The 22,212-nt window shown below is 43.0% G+C and overlaps 1 protein-coding gene across 2 annotated transcripts in view; it reads left to right on the top strand.

Moving 5' to 3' along the window:
* Positions 1 to 22,212, top strand: part of LOC106576778 (gamma-aminobutyric acid receptor subunit pi) — a 78,322-nt gene that overhangs the window by 35,487 nt on the left and 20,623 nt on the right. For both annotated transcript variants that reach the window (XM_014154175.2, XM_014154177.2), the window contains exons 3-5: positions 20,134 to 20,246; positions 21,668 to 21,735; positions 21,900 to 22,117. In XM_014154175.2, coding sequence (XP_014009650.1) covers positions 20,134 to 20,246; positions 21,668 to 21,735; positions 21,900 to 22,117 — 399 coding nt within the window. The remainder of the gene's footprint in view (positions 1 to 20,133; positions 20,247 to 21,667; positions 21,736 to 21,899; positions 22,118 to 22,212) is intronic.

Here is a 22,212-nt window from a genome sequence, read left to right as displayed (position 1 = left end):
TCAAGTTCATATTTATATAAAAAAAACAGCTTTTTACATTAGCATGTGACGTTCAGAACTAGCATACCCCCCGCAAACCTCCGGTGAATTTACTAAATTACTCACGATAAACGTTCACAAAAAACATAACAATTATTTTAAGAATTATAGATACAGAACTCCTTTGTGCAATCGAGGTGTCCGATTTTAAAATAGCTTTTCGGTGAAAGCACATTTTGCAATATTCTGAGTACATAGCCCAGCCGTCACGGCTAGCTATTTAGACACCCACCAAGTTTAGCCCTGACCAAACTCCGATTTACTATTAGAAAAGTTTGATTACCTTTGATGTTCTTCGTCAGAATGCACTCCCAGGACTGCTACTTTAATAACAAATGTTGGTTTGGTCCAAAATAATCCATCGTTATATCCAAATAGCGGCGTTTTGTTCGTGCGTTCAAGACAGTATCCGAAGTGTAAATAAGGGTCACGAGCATGGCGCAATTCGTGAAAAGAAATATCTAAATATTCCATTACCGTACTTCGAAGCATGTCAACTGCTGTTTAAAATCCATTTTTATGCCATTTTTCTCATAAAAAAGTGATAATATTCCCACCGGGAATCTGCGTTTAGGTAAACAGACAAAAGAAAACAAAGCATTCGGTCGACGCGGGCACGCGCCTGAGTCTCACAGTACTGTAACCAGCCACTACCCAAACGCGCTACTTTTTTTCAACCAGAGCCTGCAAAGCCACGATTCAGCTTTTTGCCGCCTTCTGAGAGCCCATGGGAGCCGTAGGAAGTGTCACGTAACAGCAGAGATCCTCTGTAATGGATAGAGATAATCAAGAAGGGAAAGAAATTGTCAGACAGGCCACTTCCTGCATGGAATCTTTTCAGGTTTTGGCCTGCCATATGAGTTCTGTTATACTCACAGACACCATTCAAACAGTTTTAGAAACTTTAGGGTGTTTTCTATCCAAAGCCAATAATTATATGCATATTCTAGTTACTGGGCAGGAGTAGTAACCAGATTAAATTGGGTACGTTCTTTATCCAGCCGTGTCAATACTGCCCCCTAGCCCTAACAGGATAACTGTGAACGATGGATCCATCAGACAGAGAATGGCTCAACCACAGAGATTTTCTTTTTCTCACTGCTCGGCCCTACCTGTTGGGGCTAGGGCGGATAAAAAATGTACCCGATTTAAACTGGTTACTACTCTTGCTCAGAAACGAAAATATGCATATAATTAGTAGATTTGGATAGAAAACACTCTAAAGTTTCTAAAACTGTTCGAATGGTGTCTGTGAGTATAACAGAACTCATATGGCAGGCCAAAACCTGAGAAGATTCCATACAGGAAGTGCCCTGTCTGACAATTTGTTGTCCTTCTGTTGCATCTCTATCGAAGCTACAGCATCTGTGCTGTTACGTGACATTTTCTAAGGCTTCCATTGGCTCTCTAAAGCCACCAGAAAGTGGAATGGGGTGTCTCCTGCTGTTCTTCGCCCAGAGACAGCAGAGTTTGTAAGTGGTCAGCCTGGGGACAGTGAGACTGAGATGCGCGGTAACGAGACTACTCCATTTTTTTCTTTCAGACTTTGAATGAATACAACGTCGCCCGGTTGGAATATTAGCGCTATTTTACGAGAAAAATAGCATAAAAATTTATTTTAACTTCTTGGGGCTATGTGGGACGCTAGCGTGCCACCCGTGGTGCACCCTATCAACAGCAGGTGCATTTCAAGAGCGGCAAATTTGAAACCAAATAAATGTAAAAATTCAAATTTTTCAAACATACAACTATCTTACACCCTTTGAAAGATAAACATCTCCTTAATCTAACCACGTTGTCCGATTTCAAAAAGGTTTTACGGCGAAAGCATAAAGTTAGATTATGTTAGGAGAGTACATTGACAATAGCTGTGTGTAATGTTTTGTCAATTCAAAGACAGGGTCACCAAAACCATAAAACCAGCTAAAATGATGCACTAACCTTTTACAATCTCCATCAGATGACACTCCTAGGACATTATGTTAGACAATGCATGCATTTTTAGTTCTATCAAGTTCATATTTATATCCAAAAACTGCGTTTTACTATGGCATTGATGTTGAGGAAATCGTTTCCCTCCAATAACCGGCAGTCAAGTCAGCACCACAAATTAAATAATTAAAATTAGAAAACATTGGTAAAATATTATATTGTCATTTAAAGAATTATAGATTTACATCTCTTGAACGCAATCAACTTGCCAGATTTAAAAATAACCTTACTGGGAAATCACACTTTGCAATAATCTGAGCACTGCGCCCAGAAAAATATGCTTTGCTATACAGACAAACGGCCATGTTGGAGAGATCTAAAATCGAAAATACTATGTAAATAATCCATTACCTTTGATTCTCTTCATCAGATGTCACTTCCAGGAATCCCAGGTCCATAACGAATGTAGTTTTGTTCAAAAAAGCTCATCATTTATATCCAAAAAGATCCGTGTTGTTAGCACATGATCTAAGCCAGCCGGACTTCTCGTCATGAACGAGGGGAAAAAATATATTTACGTTCGTTCAAACATGTCAAACGTTGTATAGCATAAATCATTAGTGCCTTTTTTAACCAGAACATGAATAATATTCAAGGTGGACGAATGCATTCTCTTTTATAACGTATTGGAACGAGGGTACCCAACATGAACTCGCGCGCCAGAGTCTAATCGGCCATCACCGTTCCATGGCTCTTGTTCGGTCAGATCTCACAGTAAAAGACTCAAAACACTTTGTAAAGGCTGGTGACATCTAGTGGAAGCAATAGGAAGTGCCAAAACATTAATCAACCCCTGTGTGTTTCAATGGCATAGGCTTAAAGGTAATTCAACAAATCAGGTATCCACTTCCTGTCAGAAAATGTCTCAGGGTTTTGCCTGCCAAATGAGTTCTGTTATACTCACAGACACCATTCAAACAGTTTTAGAAACTTTAGGGTGTTTTCTATCCATATATAATAAGTATATGCATATTCTAGTTACTGGGTAGGATTAGTAACCAGATTAAATCGGGTACGTTTTTTTATCCAGCCGTGAAAATACTGCCCCCTAGCCCCAACAGGTTAAACAGCGTTTGACATGCTTCTAAGTACGTTAATGGAATATTTAGATTTTTTTGTCACGAAATGCGCTCGCGCGTCACCCTTCGGATAGTGACCTCAACGCACGAGCAAAATGGAGCTATTTGAATGTAACTATGGATTATTTGGAACCAAAACAACATTTGTTGTTGAAGTAGAAGTCCTGAGAGTGCATTCTGACGAAGAACAGCAAAGGTAATCCAATTTTTCTAATAGTAATTCTGAGTTTAGTGAGCCCCAAACTTGGTGGGTGTCAAAATAGCTAGCCGTGATGGCCGAGCTATGTACTCAGAATATTGCAAAATGTGCTTTCGCCGAAAAGCTATTTTAAAATCTGACACCGCGATTGCATGAAGGAGTTCTGTATCTATAATTCTTAAAATAATTGTTATGTTTTTTGTGAACGTTTATCATGAGTAATATAGTAAATTCACCGGAAGTTTGTGGTGGGTATGCTTGTTCTGAACATCACATGCTAATATAAAAAGCTGGTTTTTGATATAAATATGAACTTGATTGAACAAAACATGCATGTATTGTATAACATAATGTCCTAGCAGTGTCATCTGATGAAGATCATCAAAGGTTAGTGCTGCATTTAGCTGTGGTTTTGGTTTTTGTGACATATATGCTTGCTTTGAGAATGGCTGTGTGATTATTTTTGGCAGGGTACTCTCCTGACATAATTTAATGTTTTGCTTTCGCTGTAAAGCCTTTTTGAAATCGGACAATGTGGTTAGATTAACAAGAGTCTTGTCTTTAAAATGATGTAAAATAGTCATATGTTTGAGAAATTGAAGTTATAGCATTTTTGAGGTATTTGTATTTCGCGCCACGCGATTCCACTGGCTGTTGACTAGGGTGGCCACCTCGCCCAGACAGGTTAATCACTAAGTTTCCCTTTGAATGTCAATGGGATTCTGTCTTGGGTAACTCAAGAACAATCTATTTTTGTTGTGGGTAGCATTGTATGCTGTTTGGTGGCCTGTTGAGCAGGGGCGGAAGATATAGCTTTTGCCATCATTTTGCCATCATTTTGCCATCATTGTCCCGTGTAGGTCAGTTGGTAGAGCATGGTGTTTGCAACGGCAGGGTTGTGAGTTCGATTCCCACGGGGGACCAGTACGGAGAAAAAAATGTATGAAATGAATGCATTCACTACTGTAAGTTGCTCTGGACAAGAGTGTCTGCTAAATGACTAAAATGTAAAATGTGTCATTAAAATCCTTACAGTAGCATGTTGTGTTTTTGCACACAAAGCTAGTATCGACCATGTATTGACTTTCACAAGTATTACAACTTCGCTGTATGTAGTAAGTTCTTGACTTGAACGGTGAACATTTGCTCTGGAGAGGGAGTAGTGTAATGTATACATATTGTATTATAAACATGAGATCCTACATGATCAAACCACCATGTTAAAAAATCTTGTAAAAACATTAACAAAATAAAGGAAAAAGCCAGTTGATTGAGGGTGGCTCAACCGTGCTTGAATATTTCATTGTACGTCATTGTAGAGTTTGCAGAGGCCATGACAGTTGTAGCTGCCAAGTTAGCAATACGTCAGCTTAATTATCTATGGGTAATAGGCTGGAAAATCACATAGAAAAGACTCCCAGACAATCAGCAAGCCACACACACACACACACACACAGAGATACAGTAGGCTTTAGTGGCTCTTTTACAAAAAAACTGGTCATAAAATCCCAATGCTGTATGCTGGCTAGGCAGCATATAGCCTAGTGGTTAGAGCGTTGGGCCAGTAACCGAAAGGTTGCAAGATTGAATCCCAAGCTGACAAGGTAAAAATCTGTTGTTCTGCCCCTGAACAAGGCAGTTAACCCACTGTTCCTAGGCCATCATTGAAAATAAGAATTTGTTCTTAACTGACTTGCCTAGATAAATAATGGTAAAATAAATAAAGCCAATGAATAAAACATTGCAGCCTGCAGGTAGAAATAAATAGCAGAAATGTATCTGAAATATTATATTTGGCATGTAAGATTCCATTGTATGTCATGTGCTAGTAAGCCCAAGATGACAGGTAGACAGAGATAGGTGCAATAGGTGCCAATAAAAGGTTGCACACTGCGCATGAAATACATGGCTGCCAAAGAATACCCATGCATTATCTGGTGCTGATTTTATGCTGACCAATATGAATTTATTTAAAATAACTTTTCTAACTTTATTGCTAAGTTGGGTAAAACAGCTGAAGGTGCACATTTGGAGAATAAGTTTGACGCTCAGGGTACTTAGGGGACTCATGTTTAGAATTCAAAACACAGTAGCCTGGGAGAGGAAGTATGAAGTATTCGGCAAGAGAGTTTTCCTCTCCAACCATAAGTCAAAGAGCTTTGGGAGCTAGGATAGCAGGGAAGAAAGAAACATCAGTTTCTTTATCTGAACGCCTCAGACACAGACTTTTTTTGCTGTGCCATCCTCAATGTCTTCGAGTGGGTGAAGGTCTGAGGACATTGCTTAAGTCCCAACAGAGCGGGGATGAATAATCTCGTAAGAGAACAGCACAGTCTTTCGTCAAATCCCATTTCACAGCAGAAACATTTATATTCTCAGGAGTATGAAAAAAAACATGTCTTTTAATTTGACCTGACAGGCGAAGCATCCAGTGCGCAGCCAACTAACATTTCAACTGCACACTGAGGATGTGGCTGATGCCATTTGTTTTCACCTGTTCTCCCTTCCTGCCTGTCACTGGGGAATGAATGCTTCTTCTGACTTAGCCTTGGGCTGGGGGAGGAGGTCAAAAGTGTACACTCAAAAGGGCACATTGAAACAGTTCATCGAATTTCAAAAGTCATTAGTTGGCATTTGAGAAATTAAGTTGCATGATTACATTTTTACCTTGAGGTGCAAGGATCCTTCATGCATAACAGTCTACTCAGTCTACTAGGCACTATGGCCTTGAATATAGATTACATTTTGTTGGATGGTGTGTACCATGTGTATCCCATACATGCCACTAATAAAACTTGAAACATTAACTTCCGTGGTCTAATTTGTATCCCGATTCTGACTTGTGTATTCTGATATGTACAATGATTGCAGTTACACCAACACTGCTTCACATAACATCTTCTGGGCACCAAACCCTCGCCATATTTGGCATGATTGGAAAAAGAATAGTTTAAATAAATTATACAGAGATCTACAGTGATCTAGATGTATCCCATTCCTCTTGCTGTAGAGCGGGATTGGAATGTCGTGCCATACGCCAGAGGGATTGTTCCTACGGGAGAAGACAGGAGAGTGGGGGAGTGGGATTGCCATTAAAAGATGGAAGAGGTAGAGAGCGGTTTTGATGGAAGTGTGCAGGTGTCGAGTGGGCGGGATGAGGAGTGAGGGAGGAGGGAGAGGGGCTGTGGAAAGTGTTACTCAGATCTCTGCAGGGGCTGTGCTGGACTGAATTAATCTGTTGTGAAATGCGTGAGCACTGCCTCGGCTGACACCGGCCTCATCTCTGTGTGAGCAGGGACCCCGGGAAGCGCTATTACACTGAAACAAGATCTGAAAAGGAGGCTTCCACATGGGGTTGACTCCCCCACCCCAACACACTGCATCACCATCCCCTCAACCCCCCATCCCCTCTCTACAGTAACTTGGGGCACCATGGGAAAACGTATTTAACGAGTTACACTCTCCCAAATTAAACTCCTGTAAGATATATTCATATCTATAGATAACAGTCACTTATTAATGTATTTTTACCTCATATCAGTCTCATTCTGAATGTCGCAATATTCTATAAATCTGCACGAACCCTAGTCTACATGATGACTCGGTTTACACAAATTGGCTTAATTATTTATTACTAACTAACAAAATAATGCAGAGTTGCAAGCAGTGCATGTCTTAGTCTTCTTCACTCGTCGAGTTTCAGAGGGTCTTGTAATTTTAGACCATTTGTTAAATATTCAGCTCGCGCTGCCTGTATTACTGTCTAGTAGTTTTAAACAATTTTACACGCCAGTAGCAACCCGTGAATGTACTGGTCTATATTTAAATTGCAACCATTTCAACGCATAGCCACCCTCCACATTTTCTGGTCTCAATGGTTGATTATTCAGGGTACTGCTATAACCACTTTCCACACCGGCAGCAACCCAGCATATTCTGGTCAAATGTGTTAATTCTTTGGAGTCCTTTATAAGCAAACTGGTAAAAGGGGCATTCCATCCTTTTGGCATAATGTCTGTGCTCACATGGGCGTGGTTACTGACTGGGTAAAACTTTACATGAAAAACAATTATCTCTAAAATCTAAAATCACATTACATCTTCTCACAAATAGTTTCATATTTAATCACGTTCGTTTTACAACATTTAGATGTAATTCTGACATATACATTGTGAAAGCTCTTAACAGGATTGTAACCCTTTTTTTCTATTTTTGCCTAAAATGACACACCCAAATCTAACTGCCTGTAGCTCAGGACCTGAAACAAGGATATGCATGTTCTTGATACCATTTGAAAGGAAACTCTTTGGAGTTTGTGGACATGTGAAATCATTGTAGGAGAATATAACACATTAGATCTAGTAAAAGATCTAGTAAAAGATAATACAATACGGGGTGACCGATCCCGTAGAGGTTAAAGTTACAATGTTTCCGTTATACCATCTTTAATGACATCACAAATGATACGACATAATCATTATTTGGATCCCCACTGACCATTTCCCACATTCTTTATGTTTAGAAATATTGTTTCATTATCCACTTTTGGATGTTGAAGTTCTTTGGGCAAGAGTCTCTCTATACCACTCAGACATTCCATTCTTGGAAACTGCAAAGGCAAGAGAGAGAGAAAGTTTATGACGGTCGTTAAAGTCCTAGAACCGGCCCCACTCAATGACCAGTCCCACTGTGGCACTGGTCTTTGAGAACCATTTCACTGGCCATAAGTGTGATTTGGTATTTTACAGATAAATAATTTTCTCTGCAGAGATGTTTTGTGGAGGATGCCTCTCTCAATGCCGCAGAAGCATTGAGAGAGATAAGGAAAGTGAGCGAGAGGGGGAAGTGGGGGAGAGATTAGAGATCACAAAAGCCAGAGCAAGAGAGAGTGAGTAATCAACCAATATCCCCAATTCCTAACAGCAGTGTTGTCATTGTTTCAGTTATTGGGATCACTGTATGTTCCAATAATGCTGGAAAGGACCAGCTGCCCAGCACTATTATATCAGTCATGCTGCATTCGTAACCAAGTGGGAAGTGGGTATTTACCACATATGACTGGGAAAAATCCACTTGGACGGCCCACCAATTGATAATTACTAGTGGGAAACTCATCTATCATCCCTGAACCCCGACTTCTCCCACATGCAGACCTCTGACGTCACCTACTACGGAAATACCTTGATAACAGCATTTTCGGCAGTTATAGGGCAATTCCAATCATTTTCATTGTCTCCAGCACAATACCAGTGTATTACATATGTGAAAATGACACATTTATAGGTTTTGTATAAAAAATATTACGTTAAAAAGTTCTACCCGATAACATTATGAAAAGTTAAAACATATAAAAAAACTGATTTTCAAACATTGAGATTCACGTCCACGTAGGGAGCAAGAAAATATCCTCCCTTACGTTTAATCCTACCATGTGATGTCACAGAGAATCAATTTTTAGGACCTTATATTTATAACCGCAGATCATTGAAACATGCAGTTTTAACATACAGTGCCTTCAGAAAGCATTCATACCCCTTGACTTATTCCACATTTTGTTTTACAGCCTGAATTCAAAATTGATTAAATATATTTTTTTCCCATCCATCTACACATAATACCGCAAAATGAAAACAGTGAAAAATGGTTTTAGACATTTTTACTCCTGAAATTATTTAGGCTTTCCACATTTCAGCTTTTCATTTTTTATTAATTTGTAAAATATTACAAAAACATAATTCCACTTTGACATTATGGCGTATTGTGTGTAGGCCAGTGGGAAATAGTCTCTATTTAATTGGGGAAAGGGGGTGTGCCATGCGGCCGTGCCTAACGGGGAAAGGGGGGGATGGAGCCGGTTGGGCGCAACCCAGGCGACATGGCGATGCGGGGATCCGAGCTTGGACGAGAGCCGAAGCCACCCTCCCAGGTGTTCGAAATGTTTGAACAAAGTTTACAGGTAATTTATTAGATAATTTGTAGTCATGTTGGGCGAGTTGGAACTGGTGTTTTTCTGAATCAAACGCGCCAAATAAATGGACATTTTGGGGATATAAAAAAAGGAGTTTATCGAACAAAAGGATCATTTGTGATGTTTCTGGGACATATTGGATTGCCAACAGAAGAAGATCTTCAAAGGTAAGGCATGAATTATATCGTTATTTCTGACTTCCGTGTCGCACCTGCTTGGTTGAAATATGATTTTCATGTGTTTGTATGGTGGGGTGCTGTCCTCAGATAATCGCATGGTTTGCTTTCGCCGTAAAGCCTTTTTGAAATCTGACATGGTGGCTGGATTGACAAGAAGTTAAGCTTTATTTTGGTGTATTGCACTTGTGATTTTATGAAAGTTAAATATTTTGAATAATTTAATTTGATTTTCGCGCTCTGCAATTTCACCGGATGTTGTCGAAACGTTCCGCTACCGTCTAGCCGTAACAGGTTTTAACTCCCTGTCCCACCTCCCTCCATTATATATATTTTTTGAATGATAATAAAAATATTGACAATATTGATTTAAATAATTCATTGTTTATTTAGTGGCACCACAAATGTGAATTCATATTTACGAAACGAAACACATTACAATTTTTTTTAGCTAGGCAAGTCAGTTAAGAAAAAATTCTTATTTAGAATGACAGCCTACCCCGATGATGCTGGGCCAATTGTGCTCTACCCTATGGGACTCCCAATCACAGACAGATGTGATACAGCCTAGATTTGAACCAGGGACTGAACCACTGAGATGCAGTGTCTTAGACTGCTGCGCCACTTGGGAGCCATGCCCAATATGACCAATATATCTTATTTTTTTTCAGAACATTACATAACCATGCGTGTTCTCTTGTTTGTACTGTTCTGTAGTTTCTACCCAATGATTCGTCTGACAAAAAAAGAAATGTGCGTCCTGCAGGCCCAGGCATGGATCAAAGCTGGCGAGAGTATTTTTATAATTATTTTATTAACGAAAGCATAAAGATGTTGATGAAGAAGCCACATTTGCCTCGGGATCCATCCCAGTTGGTATTCTGTGGAACCATGCCTTTTTTTCTGTGCGGCCTGTTGTCCAGCCCTTCGTCCACTGATCTCCACGGATGGTTGTCGGCATAATTGTATGCTCTGCAAAAACATATTCACATTTTTAGTACACAATTATCGATTTTATTACACAGTATGCATACACATTGATAGGCTATATACATTTTTTTAAAGAAAATGTACTAATACCAAAATACCTTTAGTTTTGGTGATCCTCTCAGCTCCGGCTCATTTTCAAGTCCTCTGGTGGTTACAGTCCCTACCCTCGAACGGGTAGCATCAAAATAAAAATCAAAATAAATTAAAGACCTACAACACCTACGGAAGGCCTACAGTATATCTAAACAAATGTTTTTTTCATCTCTACATGTAGGTCTCCTGATTTAAACCCGATCAAACTTTTTTGACATAAACTGAAAACATTCATCCTTAACGATACAATTCTCCCCCTACCCTCCTTCTTGGCAAGAGTCTATTGTCCTGCTAATAGCCCATAATGGGTGGATGGACGGCTTATTTTGTATTCCAATGTATTGAACGAATGTATTAATTACAGTCATTTACCATTGTCATTCACGGCCTAGAAATGTTGTTTGCAGATCTCATTTTCAAGTCCTTGTTTAAAAAATAATGATATTTTGGAGATTATTTTGTTTTCAAATAACCCGAAAGTGAGCGGTTGTAATCTGAATAAAAGGAAAAAATCGAATTGTTCTGCTGGTAGCCCATCCTAGAAATGTTGTTTGCAGAATTCTCAGCCTGCTATGCTTGTTTTCTCTCCCTGTTTTTTAGAGGGAGAGAAACCAAAAGCCCACTGCACGGCCGGCCAAACCCTCCCCTAATCCGGACGATGCTGGAACAATTGTGCATCACCTCATGGGTCGCCCGGTCGCGGCCGGCACGGGTATCGAACCAGCATCTGTAGCAATGTGATGCAGTGTCTTAGACAACTGCCCCACTTTTATTTTATTTCTATATTTATTTATTTCACCTTTATTTAACCAGGTAGGCAAGTTGAGAACAAGTTCTCATTTACATTTGCGACCTGGCCAAGATAAAGCAAAGCAGTTCGACAACATACAAAAACACAGAGTTACACATGGAGTAAAACAACATACAATCAATGATACAATAGACAAAAATAAGACTATATACAATGTGAGCAAATGATGTGCGATAAGGGAGGTAAAGGCAAAAAAAGGCCATGGTGGCAAAGTAAATAAAGTATAGCAAGTAAAACACTGGAATTGTAGAATTATAATTTGAAGAAAGTTCAAAGTTAAAATATAAATAATATGGTGCAAAGGAGCAAAATAATAAATAAAATAAATAAATACAGTAGGGGAAGAGGTAGTAGTTTGGGCTAAATTATAGATGGGCTATGTACAGGTGCAGTGATCACTCGGGAGGCCCCATCACCAAAGTTTTTCATGCTTATCAATTGCCTTGCACAAAGTATCAAAATACTAAAATACTACTTAAACAAGACTCTTAAAGAATGTAATTTAAATGTCAATAAACATTTTGGTCACAGAAACAATGACAAAACATTTTCAGAAGGCCTCCTGGGCCGACAGAGAAGTTCCTTACTTTTCCCCCCTTCCACTTGCCTATCCATTTATTCCCATAGTAATTCGTTATGGTTTGCATTGCAAATGAGGGCATAAACTGGGTCAAGACAACAGCAGACTAAGTAGACATTTATGTAGTAAAATAAAGGTAAAATAAAAAGAAATAAATAAGACCTACAACACTTTTAACAGCACATTACTCAACACTAGTGAGACTCATGTCACCTACAGTATATCTAAAAATGTGACTCCGCCAATTATAAAATTTAGAGGATTGGAGGATTCTAAATGAATATCTAAGGGGCATTTTTTGTTAGGGCAAATCTGATCTGTGAGAATATTTAAGGGGCTTTTATATAATTAGAATGCAGGGTTAATAATAATAATAATCACTTTGTTAAAAAAATAACGATATTTTGGAGATTATTTCATTTCAAATAATCGATAGTAAGCGATTGTAATCTGAAAATATGGAAAAAGGCCATTCTTGAACATGGGTTGAGACATTCTTACTAATTTGTAAATAAAGCCAGTTTATTATTTATTTCTGTTTTTAGAGGGAGAGAAACCAAAAGCCCACCGTGCCTATTTTTTGGAAAATTGTCAGTCCACATGTCAAGTGAAATTCCCCCATTGTATTTACCCACGTTCTCTCTTAACTCCAGGACCACCAACAGTTTTTGTTGTTGTTGCCTGATGCAGGACTCTAGTGCCAAAGGAGATACTCAGACCGAAAACGCCTCCATTAATTGCCACAGTTTAGACTACTGATAGATCAGCGTTCTAACTCCCCCTTGTGATAGTGTGGTGCAATGACAGAATGCCACCATCTACCACAAACAGTCAATGCATAAGCTCGTAACTTTTAATTAAGGAACCACTGTATATGCACACTGGTATGGTGCTGGAGAAAATGAATATGAGTTTGAAAAGTAGCAAAATTGTCCTTTAAATGTAACAACGAAATATTATTTATAAAATTCTATCTATAATTTGGTTTTTGAACTGTTACATTTTTACAAGCATGAAAGCTGTACTTTTAGATTATGGTTGACGCAGCTTGTTGGCCATCAGCCAATATGCATTTCTCAGCGAGTTCAAAGCACATGAATGTATCCAACTGGTATTTATGACTTCACAACTGGGAAATTCACACTTGCCACTTGGTTATGAATGCAGCATGACTATTGCCTTACTGTGTCAGCTGATGAAGCAGTAGGCAGGCAGGTGTACCAGGTCTGTCAGAGTGCATGCTGGGATTTCTCACTACACAGAGGCAAGGCTTTCATCTAGGGAAAAGTGCTTGACTGGTGTATATTAATATTGTATTTTTATTGACCTTTTTCACAATGTCATGACTTCCTCCGAAGTCGGTCCCTCTCCTTGTTCGCGCCGGGCGAGGGGCCTACAGTATCTCGTGGAGTGGGAGGGGTACGGTCCGGAGGAGAGGTGCTGGGTTCCGGTTGAGGACGTGTTGGACCCTTCAATGCTGCAGGAGTTCCACCATCTTAGTCCGGATCGCCCTGCGCCTCGCCCTCCGGGTTGTCCCCGAGGCCGGTGTCAGCGCGCGGCTCCACGGGGGGCTACTGTCACGACTTCCTCCGAAGTCGGTCCCTCTCCTTGTTTGGACGACGTTCATTTTCAATTTGTTTTGTCTTGTCTTCCCACACACCTGGTTTCAATTCCATCAATTACATGTTGTGTATTTAACCCTCTGTTCCCCACATGTCCTTGTCCGGTATTGTTGATTGTAAGACTTTGTGCACGTTATGTCTGGCGTGCGAAGGTTTTTGTCCCATTGTATTTATTTATTGTGTTTGTTCACGGTGATTTTTATTATTAAACTGCACCGTTGCAACATAGTCTTTGCTCTCCTGCGGGGAGTTCTCCCAGCGCCTCCACCAGCACAACCGGTGTCTCCACTACACGCCCCTCCTTCTCCGGGGCCTAGTGGGATTCGTCTCTCCCTTCCCCAGGAATATGAGGGGACGGCTGCGAACTGACAGGGGTTCCTACTACAACTGGACCTATACCTGGCAACCGTCCACCCGGCTCCTTCGGGCTGTGAGAGGGTGTCCGCCCTCGTCTCGTGCCTCACCGGGAAAGCCCTGGAGTGGGCCAATGCCGTGTGGAGAGAGGGAGATGCGGCGTTGGACCAGTTTGTTGTGGAGTTCACCCACCGTCTTCGACCACCCGCCCGAGGGTAGAGCAGCGGGTGAGCGCCTCTTCCATCTGAGGCAGGGGATGAGGAGCACCCAGGAGTTCGCCCTGGAGTTTCGGACCCTGGCTGCCGACGCGGGATGGAGCGACAGGGCCCTGATCGACCATTATCGTTGCAGTCTGCGCGAGGACGACCGTCGGGAGTTGGCCTGCAGAGACACCACCCTCAAGTTTGACCAGCTGGTGGACCTGTCTATCCGGCTGGACAACCTGCTGGCTACCCGCGGACGTTCAGATCGGTGTCTGTTAGTTCCATCCCCACGCACCCCCTCTCCTATACTCATGGAGCTGGGAGGGGCGGTGCACAGGGAGACCGGAGGGGGTTCCAGCTCGTGCACCATCTGTGGCCGCAGGTCACACTGCCGGTCGGTGCCGGTTGGTTTGTCTAGGTATCGAGGCAGCAGGCAGGGCGCTCTGGCATCACCCCAGGTGAGCCGGCACCATTCTCACCCAGAGCCCTCTGTTGCACATATGTTTGTGTATGTCACTTTCCCTGAGTTTTCCCTGCATTCCCAGCATAAGGCGCTTGTCGATTCAGGCGCGGCTGGGAATTTTATTGATAGAGCGTTCGCCCATAGTTTAGGGATCCCCATTGTTCCTGTGGCTATGCCCTTCCCCGTTCATGCATTAGATAGTCGACCATTAGGGTCAGGGTTGATTAGGGAGGTCACCGCTCCTCTGGGCATGGTGACGCAGGGGGGTCACAAGGAGAGAATTAGTCTCTTCCTTATTGACTCTCCTGTGTTTCCTGTGGTGCTAGGCCTACCCTGGTTAGCTTTTCATAACCCCACTGTTTCTTGGCCACAGAGGGCTCTCATGGGGTGGTCGCGAGAGTGCTCAGGGAGGTGTTTAGGGGATTCCGTTGGTGCTACTACGGTGGAGAGTCCAGACCAGGTCTCTACCGTGTGCATTCCCCCTGAATATGGCTCTTGCCTTCTCTAAAAAGAAGGCGACTCAATTACCACCCCATCGAGGGGGCGATTGTGTGATAAATCTCCTAGTAGACGCTGCACTTCCCAGGAGTCACATCTATTCCCTCTCACAGGCGGAGATGGAGGCTATGTAAACATATGTCTCCGAATCCCTGCATCAGGGGTACATTCGGTCTTCCACTTCACCCGCCTCCTCGAGTTTCTTTTTTGTGAAGAAGGAGGGAGGTCTGCGCCCGTGTATTGACTATTGGGGTCTGAACCAGATCACTGTGAGGTATAGTTACCCGCTACCGCTCATAGCCACAGCGATTGAGTCAATGCACGGGGCAAGCTTCTTCACCAAACTAGATCTCATAAGCGCTTGCAACCTAGTGCGTATCTGGGAGGGAGACGAGTGGAAGACTGCTTTCAGTACCACCTCAGGGCACTATGAGTACCCCGTCCAAGCCTTTGTTGACAAGATTTTCAGGGACCTGCACAAGCAGGGTGTAGTGGTGTATATTGATGACATTTTTGATATGCTCCGCTACACGCGCCAAGCATGTGTCCCTGGTGCGCAGGGTGCTTGGTCGCCTGCTGGAGCATGACCTGTACGTCAAGGCTGAGAAATGCCTGTTCTTCCAGCAGTCCGTCTCCGTCCTAGGGTATCGCATTTCCACCTCAGGTGTGGAGATGGAGAGTGATCACATTTCAGCCGTGCGTAATTGGCCGACTCCCACCACGGTAAAGGAGGTGCAGCGGTTCTTAGGGTTTTCCAGAGATTTATCCAGTGTTTTGGTCAGGTAGCGGCACCCATTACCTCACTGCTGAAGGGGGGCCCGGTACGCTTGCAGTGGTCAGCTGAGGCGGACAGGGCTTTTAGTCACTTGAGGGCTCTGTTTACCTCGGCTCCCGTGCTGGCCCATCCGGATCCCTCTTTGGCGTTCATAGTGGAGGTGGACGCGTCCGAGACTGGGATAGGAGCTGTGCTCTCTCAGCGCTCGGGTACGCCACCGAAGCTCAGCCCCTGTGCCTTCTTCTCGAAGAAGCTCAGCCCGGCGGAGTGAAACTATGACGTGGGGGAATGGGAGCTGTTGGCTGTTGTCAAGGCCCTGAAGGCGTGGAGACATTGGCTTGAGGGGGCTTGACACCCTTTTCTCATCTGGACTGACCACCGTAATCTGGAGTACATCCGGCCAGCGAGGAGACTGAACCCTCGCCAGGCAAGGTGGGCCATGTTTTTCACCCGTTTTGTGTTTACCCTTACCCTTTCCTACAGACCAGGCTCCCAGAATGTGAAGGCAGACGCATTGTCTCGGCTGTATGACACAGAGGAGCGGCCCATGGATCCCACTCCCATACTCCCCTGTGACGCGCCAAAAGGAGAACGCAGATCGCCACTGCAGTGAGGCCCCGTTGTTCGCACCGGGGGACCGGGTCTGGCTCTCGACCAGAAACCTGCCCCTCCTCCTGCCCTGCCGGGAGCTGGGTCCACGGTTTGTGGGGCCATTTAAAGTCCTGAGGAGAGTGAACGAGGTTTGTTATAGGTTACAACTTCCACCCGATTACCATATTAGCCCCTCGTTCCATGTGTCTCTCCTCAGGCCGGTGGTGGCTGGTCCGCTCCAGGAGTCTGAGGTGCGGGAGATTTCTCCGCCCCCTCTGGACATCGGGGGGGCCCCGGCGTACTCCATTCGCTCCATACTGGATTTGAGGCGCCGGGCGAGGGGCCTTCAGTATCTCGTGTGGTGGGAGGGTTACGGTTCGGAGGAGTGGTGCTGGGTTCTGGTCGAGGACGTGTTGAACCCTTCAATGCTGCAGGAGTTCCACCGCCCTCCCACCACACGAGAGTTAGGGTTAGGGTCGTCCCCGGGGCCAGTGTCGGCACGCTACTGTCACGACTTCCTCCGAAGTCGGTCCCTCTCCTTGTTCGGGCGACGTTCGGCGGTCGACGTCACCGGTCTTCTAGCCATCGCCGATCCACTTTTCATTTTCCATTTGTTTTGTCTTGTCTTCCCACACACCTGGTTTCAATCCCATCAATTACATGTTGCGTATTTAACCCTCTGTTCCCCACATGCCCTTGTCCGGTATTGTTGATTGTAAGAGTTTGTGCATGTTATGTCTGGCGTGCGAAGGGTTTTGTCCCATTGTATTTATTTATTGTGTTTGTTCACGGTGGTTTTATTATTAAACTGCACCGTTGTACATAGTCTTTGCTCTCCTGCGCCTGACTTCTCTGCCGGCAGTACACACACATTACACACTAACAATATAGCGAATGATTGAGTAGATAAAATGCCCACTAGTACCATAGTATGCTGCGGGTATGTGTTGGTACACAGTCAGAAAAAAAGCTAGTTTCTAGAACCTAAAAGGATTCTTCAGCTTTCCCCATAGGAGGACCCTTTGAATAACTATTTTTGGTTCCATGTAGAACCCTACTTGGAACCAGAAAAGGTTATTGTATATTGACAGCCGAAGAATCCTTTTGGAATATTAACCTTTGATTCTCCAGACTATCCCTTGGGGGCCTTCAAAGGTCCACTTCTCTGTATACAATGTCAGAGCTCACAGGATGAAGCTAAAGACTGTTTGGCAGGTAGGAGAGAGAATGCTTCCTCCAGTGTTTCTATAGTGTAGACATTTGGGCAGTAGTGGGATTCTTTCACACCTTCGTCCCCTCAAAGGGGTTGAAATTGGGTCTGAAATAGGTTATAGGTTTGGTGGGGAATAAATCTAATGGGAGAACAATCTTATGATTTTATGATCTATTATCTCATAATGTTGATGTGGACTCTAGAGGATTTCTAGGATTAATCATCATGAGCATTTTTCTCATTGTACAGACAGAACCTTTCACGTAACTGTGCGCTTTCTCTTTTTGTCATCCTGTTTTTCTTTCTCTCCCCATCTCACTCCAAAATAATAGATCCCAGCAGACTACAATGAGTGTACAAACCATTAAGAACACCTTCCTAATATTCAGTTGTACCTCCAGCCCTTTTGCCCTCAGAAAAGCCTCAATTCATTGGGGCATGGACTCTACATGTTGTCGAAAGCATTCCACAGGGATGCTGGCCCATGTTCACTCCAAAGCTTCCGACAGTTGATATCAGACCTCAGGGTAAGACCCAGATGCAGACAGTTCGAAGTAACAAAAGTTTATTACAAAAACAGGGGGCAGGCAAACAGTAGGTCAAGGGCAGGCAGAGGTCAGTAATCCAGAGCAGAGTCCGAAAGGTACAGAACGGCAGGCAGGCTCAGGGTCAGGGCAGGCAGAATGGTCAAAACTGGCTAAACTAGAAGACAGGGACTAGAAATAAAAACAGGAGTACAGGAAAAACGCTGGTAGGCTTGACGAGACAAGACGAACTGGCAACAGACAAACAGAAAACACAGTATAAATGCACAGGGGATAATGGGGAAAATGGGTGACACCTGGAGGGAGTGGAGACAAGCACAAGATAGGTGAAACAGATCAGGGTGTGACAGTTGAGTCATGTTGGCTGGATGTACTTTGATGGTGGACCATTCTTGATACACACAGGAAACTTGAGCGTTGCAGTTCTTGACACAAACTGGTGAGCCTGGCACCTACTACCATACCCTGTTCAAAGGCCCTTACTGTAAATATTGTGTCTTGCCCATTCACCCTCTGAATAGCACACATACACAATCCTTGTCTCAACTGTTTCAATGCTTAAAAATCCTTCTTTAACCCATCTCCTCCCCTTCATTTACACTGTGTGTGTGTAGGTATGGGTCATTCGAGGTGACCCAGTTTCATAATGAAGGGCCCTGTCACAAATATGACTTTTCCTTTCCAGGGCTGGAGTGAAGCCTGCCTGTCATACACATTCCTGGAAGGGTTTCATCAATACTTTGCTCACGGAATCCTGTAAACGATTTTGACATGGTCAGGTAGAACAAGTCTCGGGTGTTATGAGTGAATGTGCTCCTGTCTTGCCAATTTAAAAAAAAGTCACTCTTAAAGTCATTCTTATTTAAAGACTGTCCTGAATGCATTTAAGTTCATCTGGATTCATGACGTGTCTTTGCATTGTTAGAATATGGTTGAGTCTGAGAGTTGTGTAGGGAATTTGATTACTAGAAGCTAAAGCACACTTAAAAAAGTCACTTACTAGAGGCTTTTAAAGCTAGTTAAGATCCCTTTTAACTTATAAACAGTCCAGTTTTCTCAGATAGTGTCAAACGCTACTGCCGTTACAAGTCACTGTCTGTATGCGTTCATCAAGTTTTATGTGAACTTCTGAAACTGTGGCAGTGTTGAAAAGTCTACAAATAGACTTTAAATTCAACACAGCAACGAATGCTCTTTGGACTCATGAGTAAAATCCTTTAACCTTGTTTGAACAGATAATTAACTCAAGTGACTGAAAATGAGTGGCTGTTGACTGTGAGCACAATTAGGGCACATACATGCCTGCTAGCGTATGAAGATGAATGTACTGTGTCTGCCTACTACACTTGGCCTAATCTGCTTACATCGCTAACTAAGCTCCAGGGCTTCATCCATTTGCGAGCATTTTTTGATTCCAGATTGTTATGCACAAACGGACAGCACCACCACGGGGGAAGGTGCATGAATGTGTTCTACAGTGTTCTTCTCCCCTCAATCCCTGGTGAAATAATCATCTCCCTACAACGCTACATGCCTTTAAGGAGAACAATCAGTGGAACTGCATATGGAAGCTGATCTGAGCTCAGGAGATGAGCAGATTCAAGCGTGTAGAGGAAGAGGGGGGAGTTGAAGATTGCTGATGATGGAATGTTTCAAGTATTCTGACCCATTTGGGATCGAAGTAAACCAATTATGAAAAAGAGGTTTTGTTCTTTTCTCCCTTTTCATTCCAAGTTGTTTGGAGGCCTTTTAATCTGGTGCTTCTCTTACCACAGCTTAAGTTATTCAGAAAGTACCGTTGAGCTCAACTGGCAAAGCACAGAGATAGGATAGTCAGGCTGAATAGCAGGAACCATTTGATATGCACTGAGGATAAATGCACTGAGGGGAAGGACACAAAATTATTGAATTTGTTCTTTTGCCGTTCTTTTCTTCTCCTCAGGATGTTGGAGAACTCGCTGCTCAGCGCTGAAGTGAAAGAGGGAGAGATTCTGCCTCCCACCATTCAGAAGCTGATGAAAGGATACAACAAGTACCTCAGGCCTTTTTTTGACAGTAAGGGAAATTGCACACATCCCTGGAAAATGAGATGAGGCTCAAAGGAGCTGTGTGTGTGTGTGTGTGTGTGTGTGTGTGTGTGTGTGTGTGTGTGTGTGTGTGTGTGTGTGTGTGTGTGTGTGTGTGTGTGTGTGTGCGCGTGCGTGCGTGTTTTTTTTGTCTGTGTGATTGTGTGGCTTACCATATTCCAATATTAATTTCAATATTACCATATTTTGGCTAAGCATAAATCTCCCTGAGCTTTTACCTGGCAGATGGAAGCAATCTCATTCCCAATGCACAGTATGTGAATGACGAACATTCGCTTTTACTAAATACTAATAAATACATGATACAAAACACAGATGGTGATTTGATTCATAGGGCTAAGCTATTAATATCAAGAGTAAGCAGCTGACAAAGTATGTTATTTGTCTGAGCAGACACAATTCCCATGCATACTCAGTGTGACTTCCTATTACGGAATCCCTTACATACAGTGTAACCTCGAGACAGTGACATAAAGGTATTGTAGCCTTTGATCCTCCGCACAGTGTTTGTAGTTCTCACAAATCCCTTGTCATTGTTGCTGCTTCAGAGAATCCCTCTAAATGTGCCTACCGTTTGATTAGTGATCGCTGAGACTGAACCGAATCAGAGCAAACGTAATTAGCAGAGATGAGTGCACTCCTGATTGCCATGAACCCCACACAAGAGGGCAGCTTCCTGGAAAGGATAGAAATGCACACACATAAATACAAACACACGTACACATACTCTCTCTCTCTCTCTCTACAGAGTCCTCAGTGTAGGTGAGCTTGGTATGCACGCAAGTATTTGTTTATTTGGATTCCAATTAGCTGTTACAATCGCACCCACTTCTCTTCCTGGGGTCCAGACTTACCCATTCATGCATGCATACATACATACAGGATTACACATGCGCAAAGGTTAGGCAACCGTATTTTTGGCAAGCAAAAGCAGGAATACTACAGTGTTATACAGTACAAGAATGTGAGTGGGTAAGTGAAAGAAAAAGAGGGAACGAGAGAGGGGGAAAAGAGGAGCATTCATATATGTGTGGGGCTGCATGCGACACTCTTGCTGTTGCCACTGATGTCAAGTATTCAGCAATAAGTTTCTTAAACATGATTATTTTTTTGTCTTGAGGCATTTTGAATAACAGTACTTTCATTTTACTGCTTTTATGATTCCTCACGGTGTTTTGAATCCTCTCTTTCATGTCTTGTTCAGTTTCCCTTGTTCTTTCTTTCTCTCTTTCTGTCCCTCCCTCTCTGTGTTGAGTACAATTCAGTATACTTTATTGACACGGAAAGTAAAGCAAGGACATCTCTCTCTCTATTCTCTTTCTGTCTGTTATTCCTCTCTCTCCTTCCCCTCTCACCCTTTCTCTGTGTGTCGATCTCTCATCTCTGTAGATGGGCCAGTGACTGTGGGCATGAGTTTGGACATTGCCAGCATTGACACCATATCAGAGATCAACATGGTGAGACAACTTCCTGTGTCATATGACACATTATACATTGTGATAATAAAATACATATTACATTCCAGTATGTTTATTATGTTACATAATCAGTGTTTAGACTTGAAGCTGTAATGTTATTGCAGTACCACTGCACTATGGTGACCTTTGGAATTGAACTTTAGGACTACACGGCCACTATCTTCCTGCGTCAGCGCTGGACAGACGAGCGCCTGGTGTTTGAGGGTAACAAGAGCCTGAGTCTGGACGGCAGGCTGGTGGAGCTGCTCTGGGTACCAGACACCTTCATCGTAGACTCCAAAAAGTCCTTCCTCCATGACATCACTGTGGAGAACAGGCTGATCAGGATCTTCCCCAATGGAACGGTGCTCTACGCCCTGAGGTGGGAGAAACACACACACACACACACATACACACACACACACACACACACACACACACACACACACACACACACACACACACACACACACACAC

The sequence above is a fragment of the Salmo salar genome, chromosome ssa18 (assembly GCF_905237065.1).
Source record: "Salmo salar chromosome ssa18, Ssal_v3.1, whole genome shotgun sequence".
NCBI lineage: Eukaryota > Metazoa > Chordata > Actinopteri > Salmoniformes > Salmonidae > Salmo > Salmo salar.
This window is presented reverse-complemented; position numbering and strand designations above follow the sequence as displayed.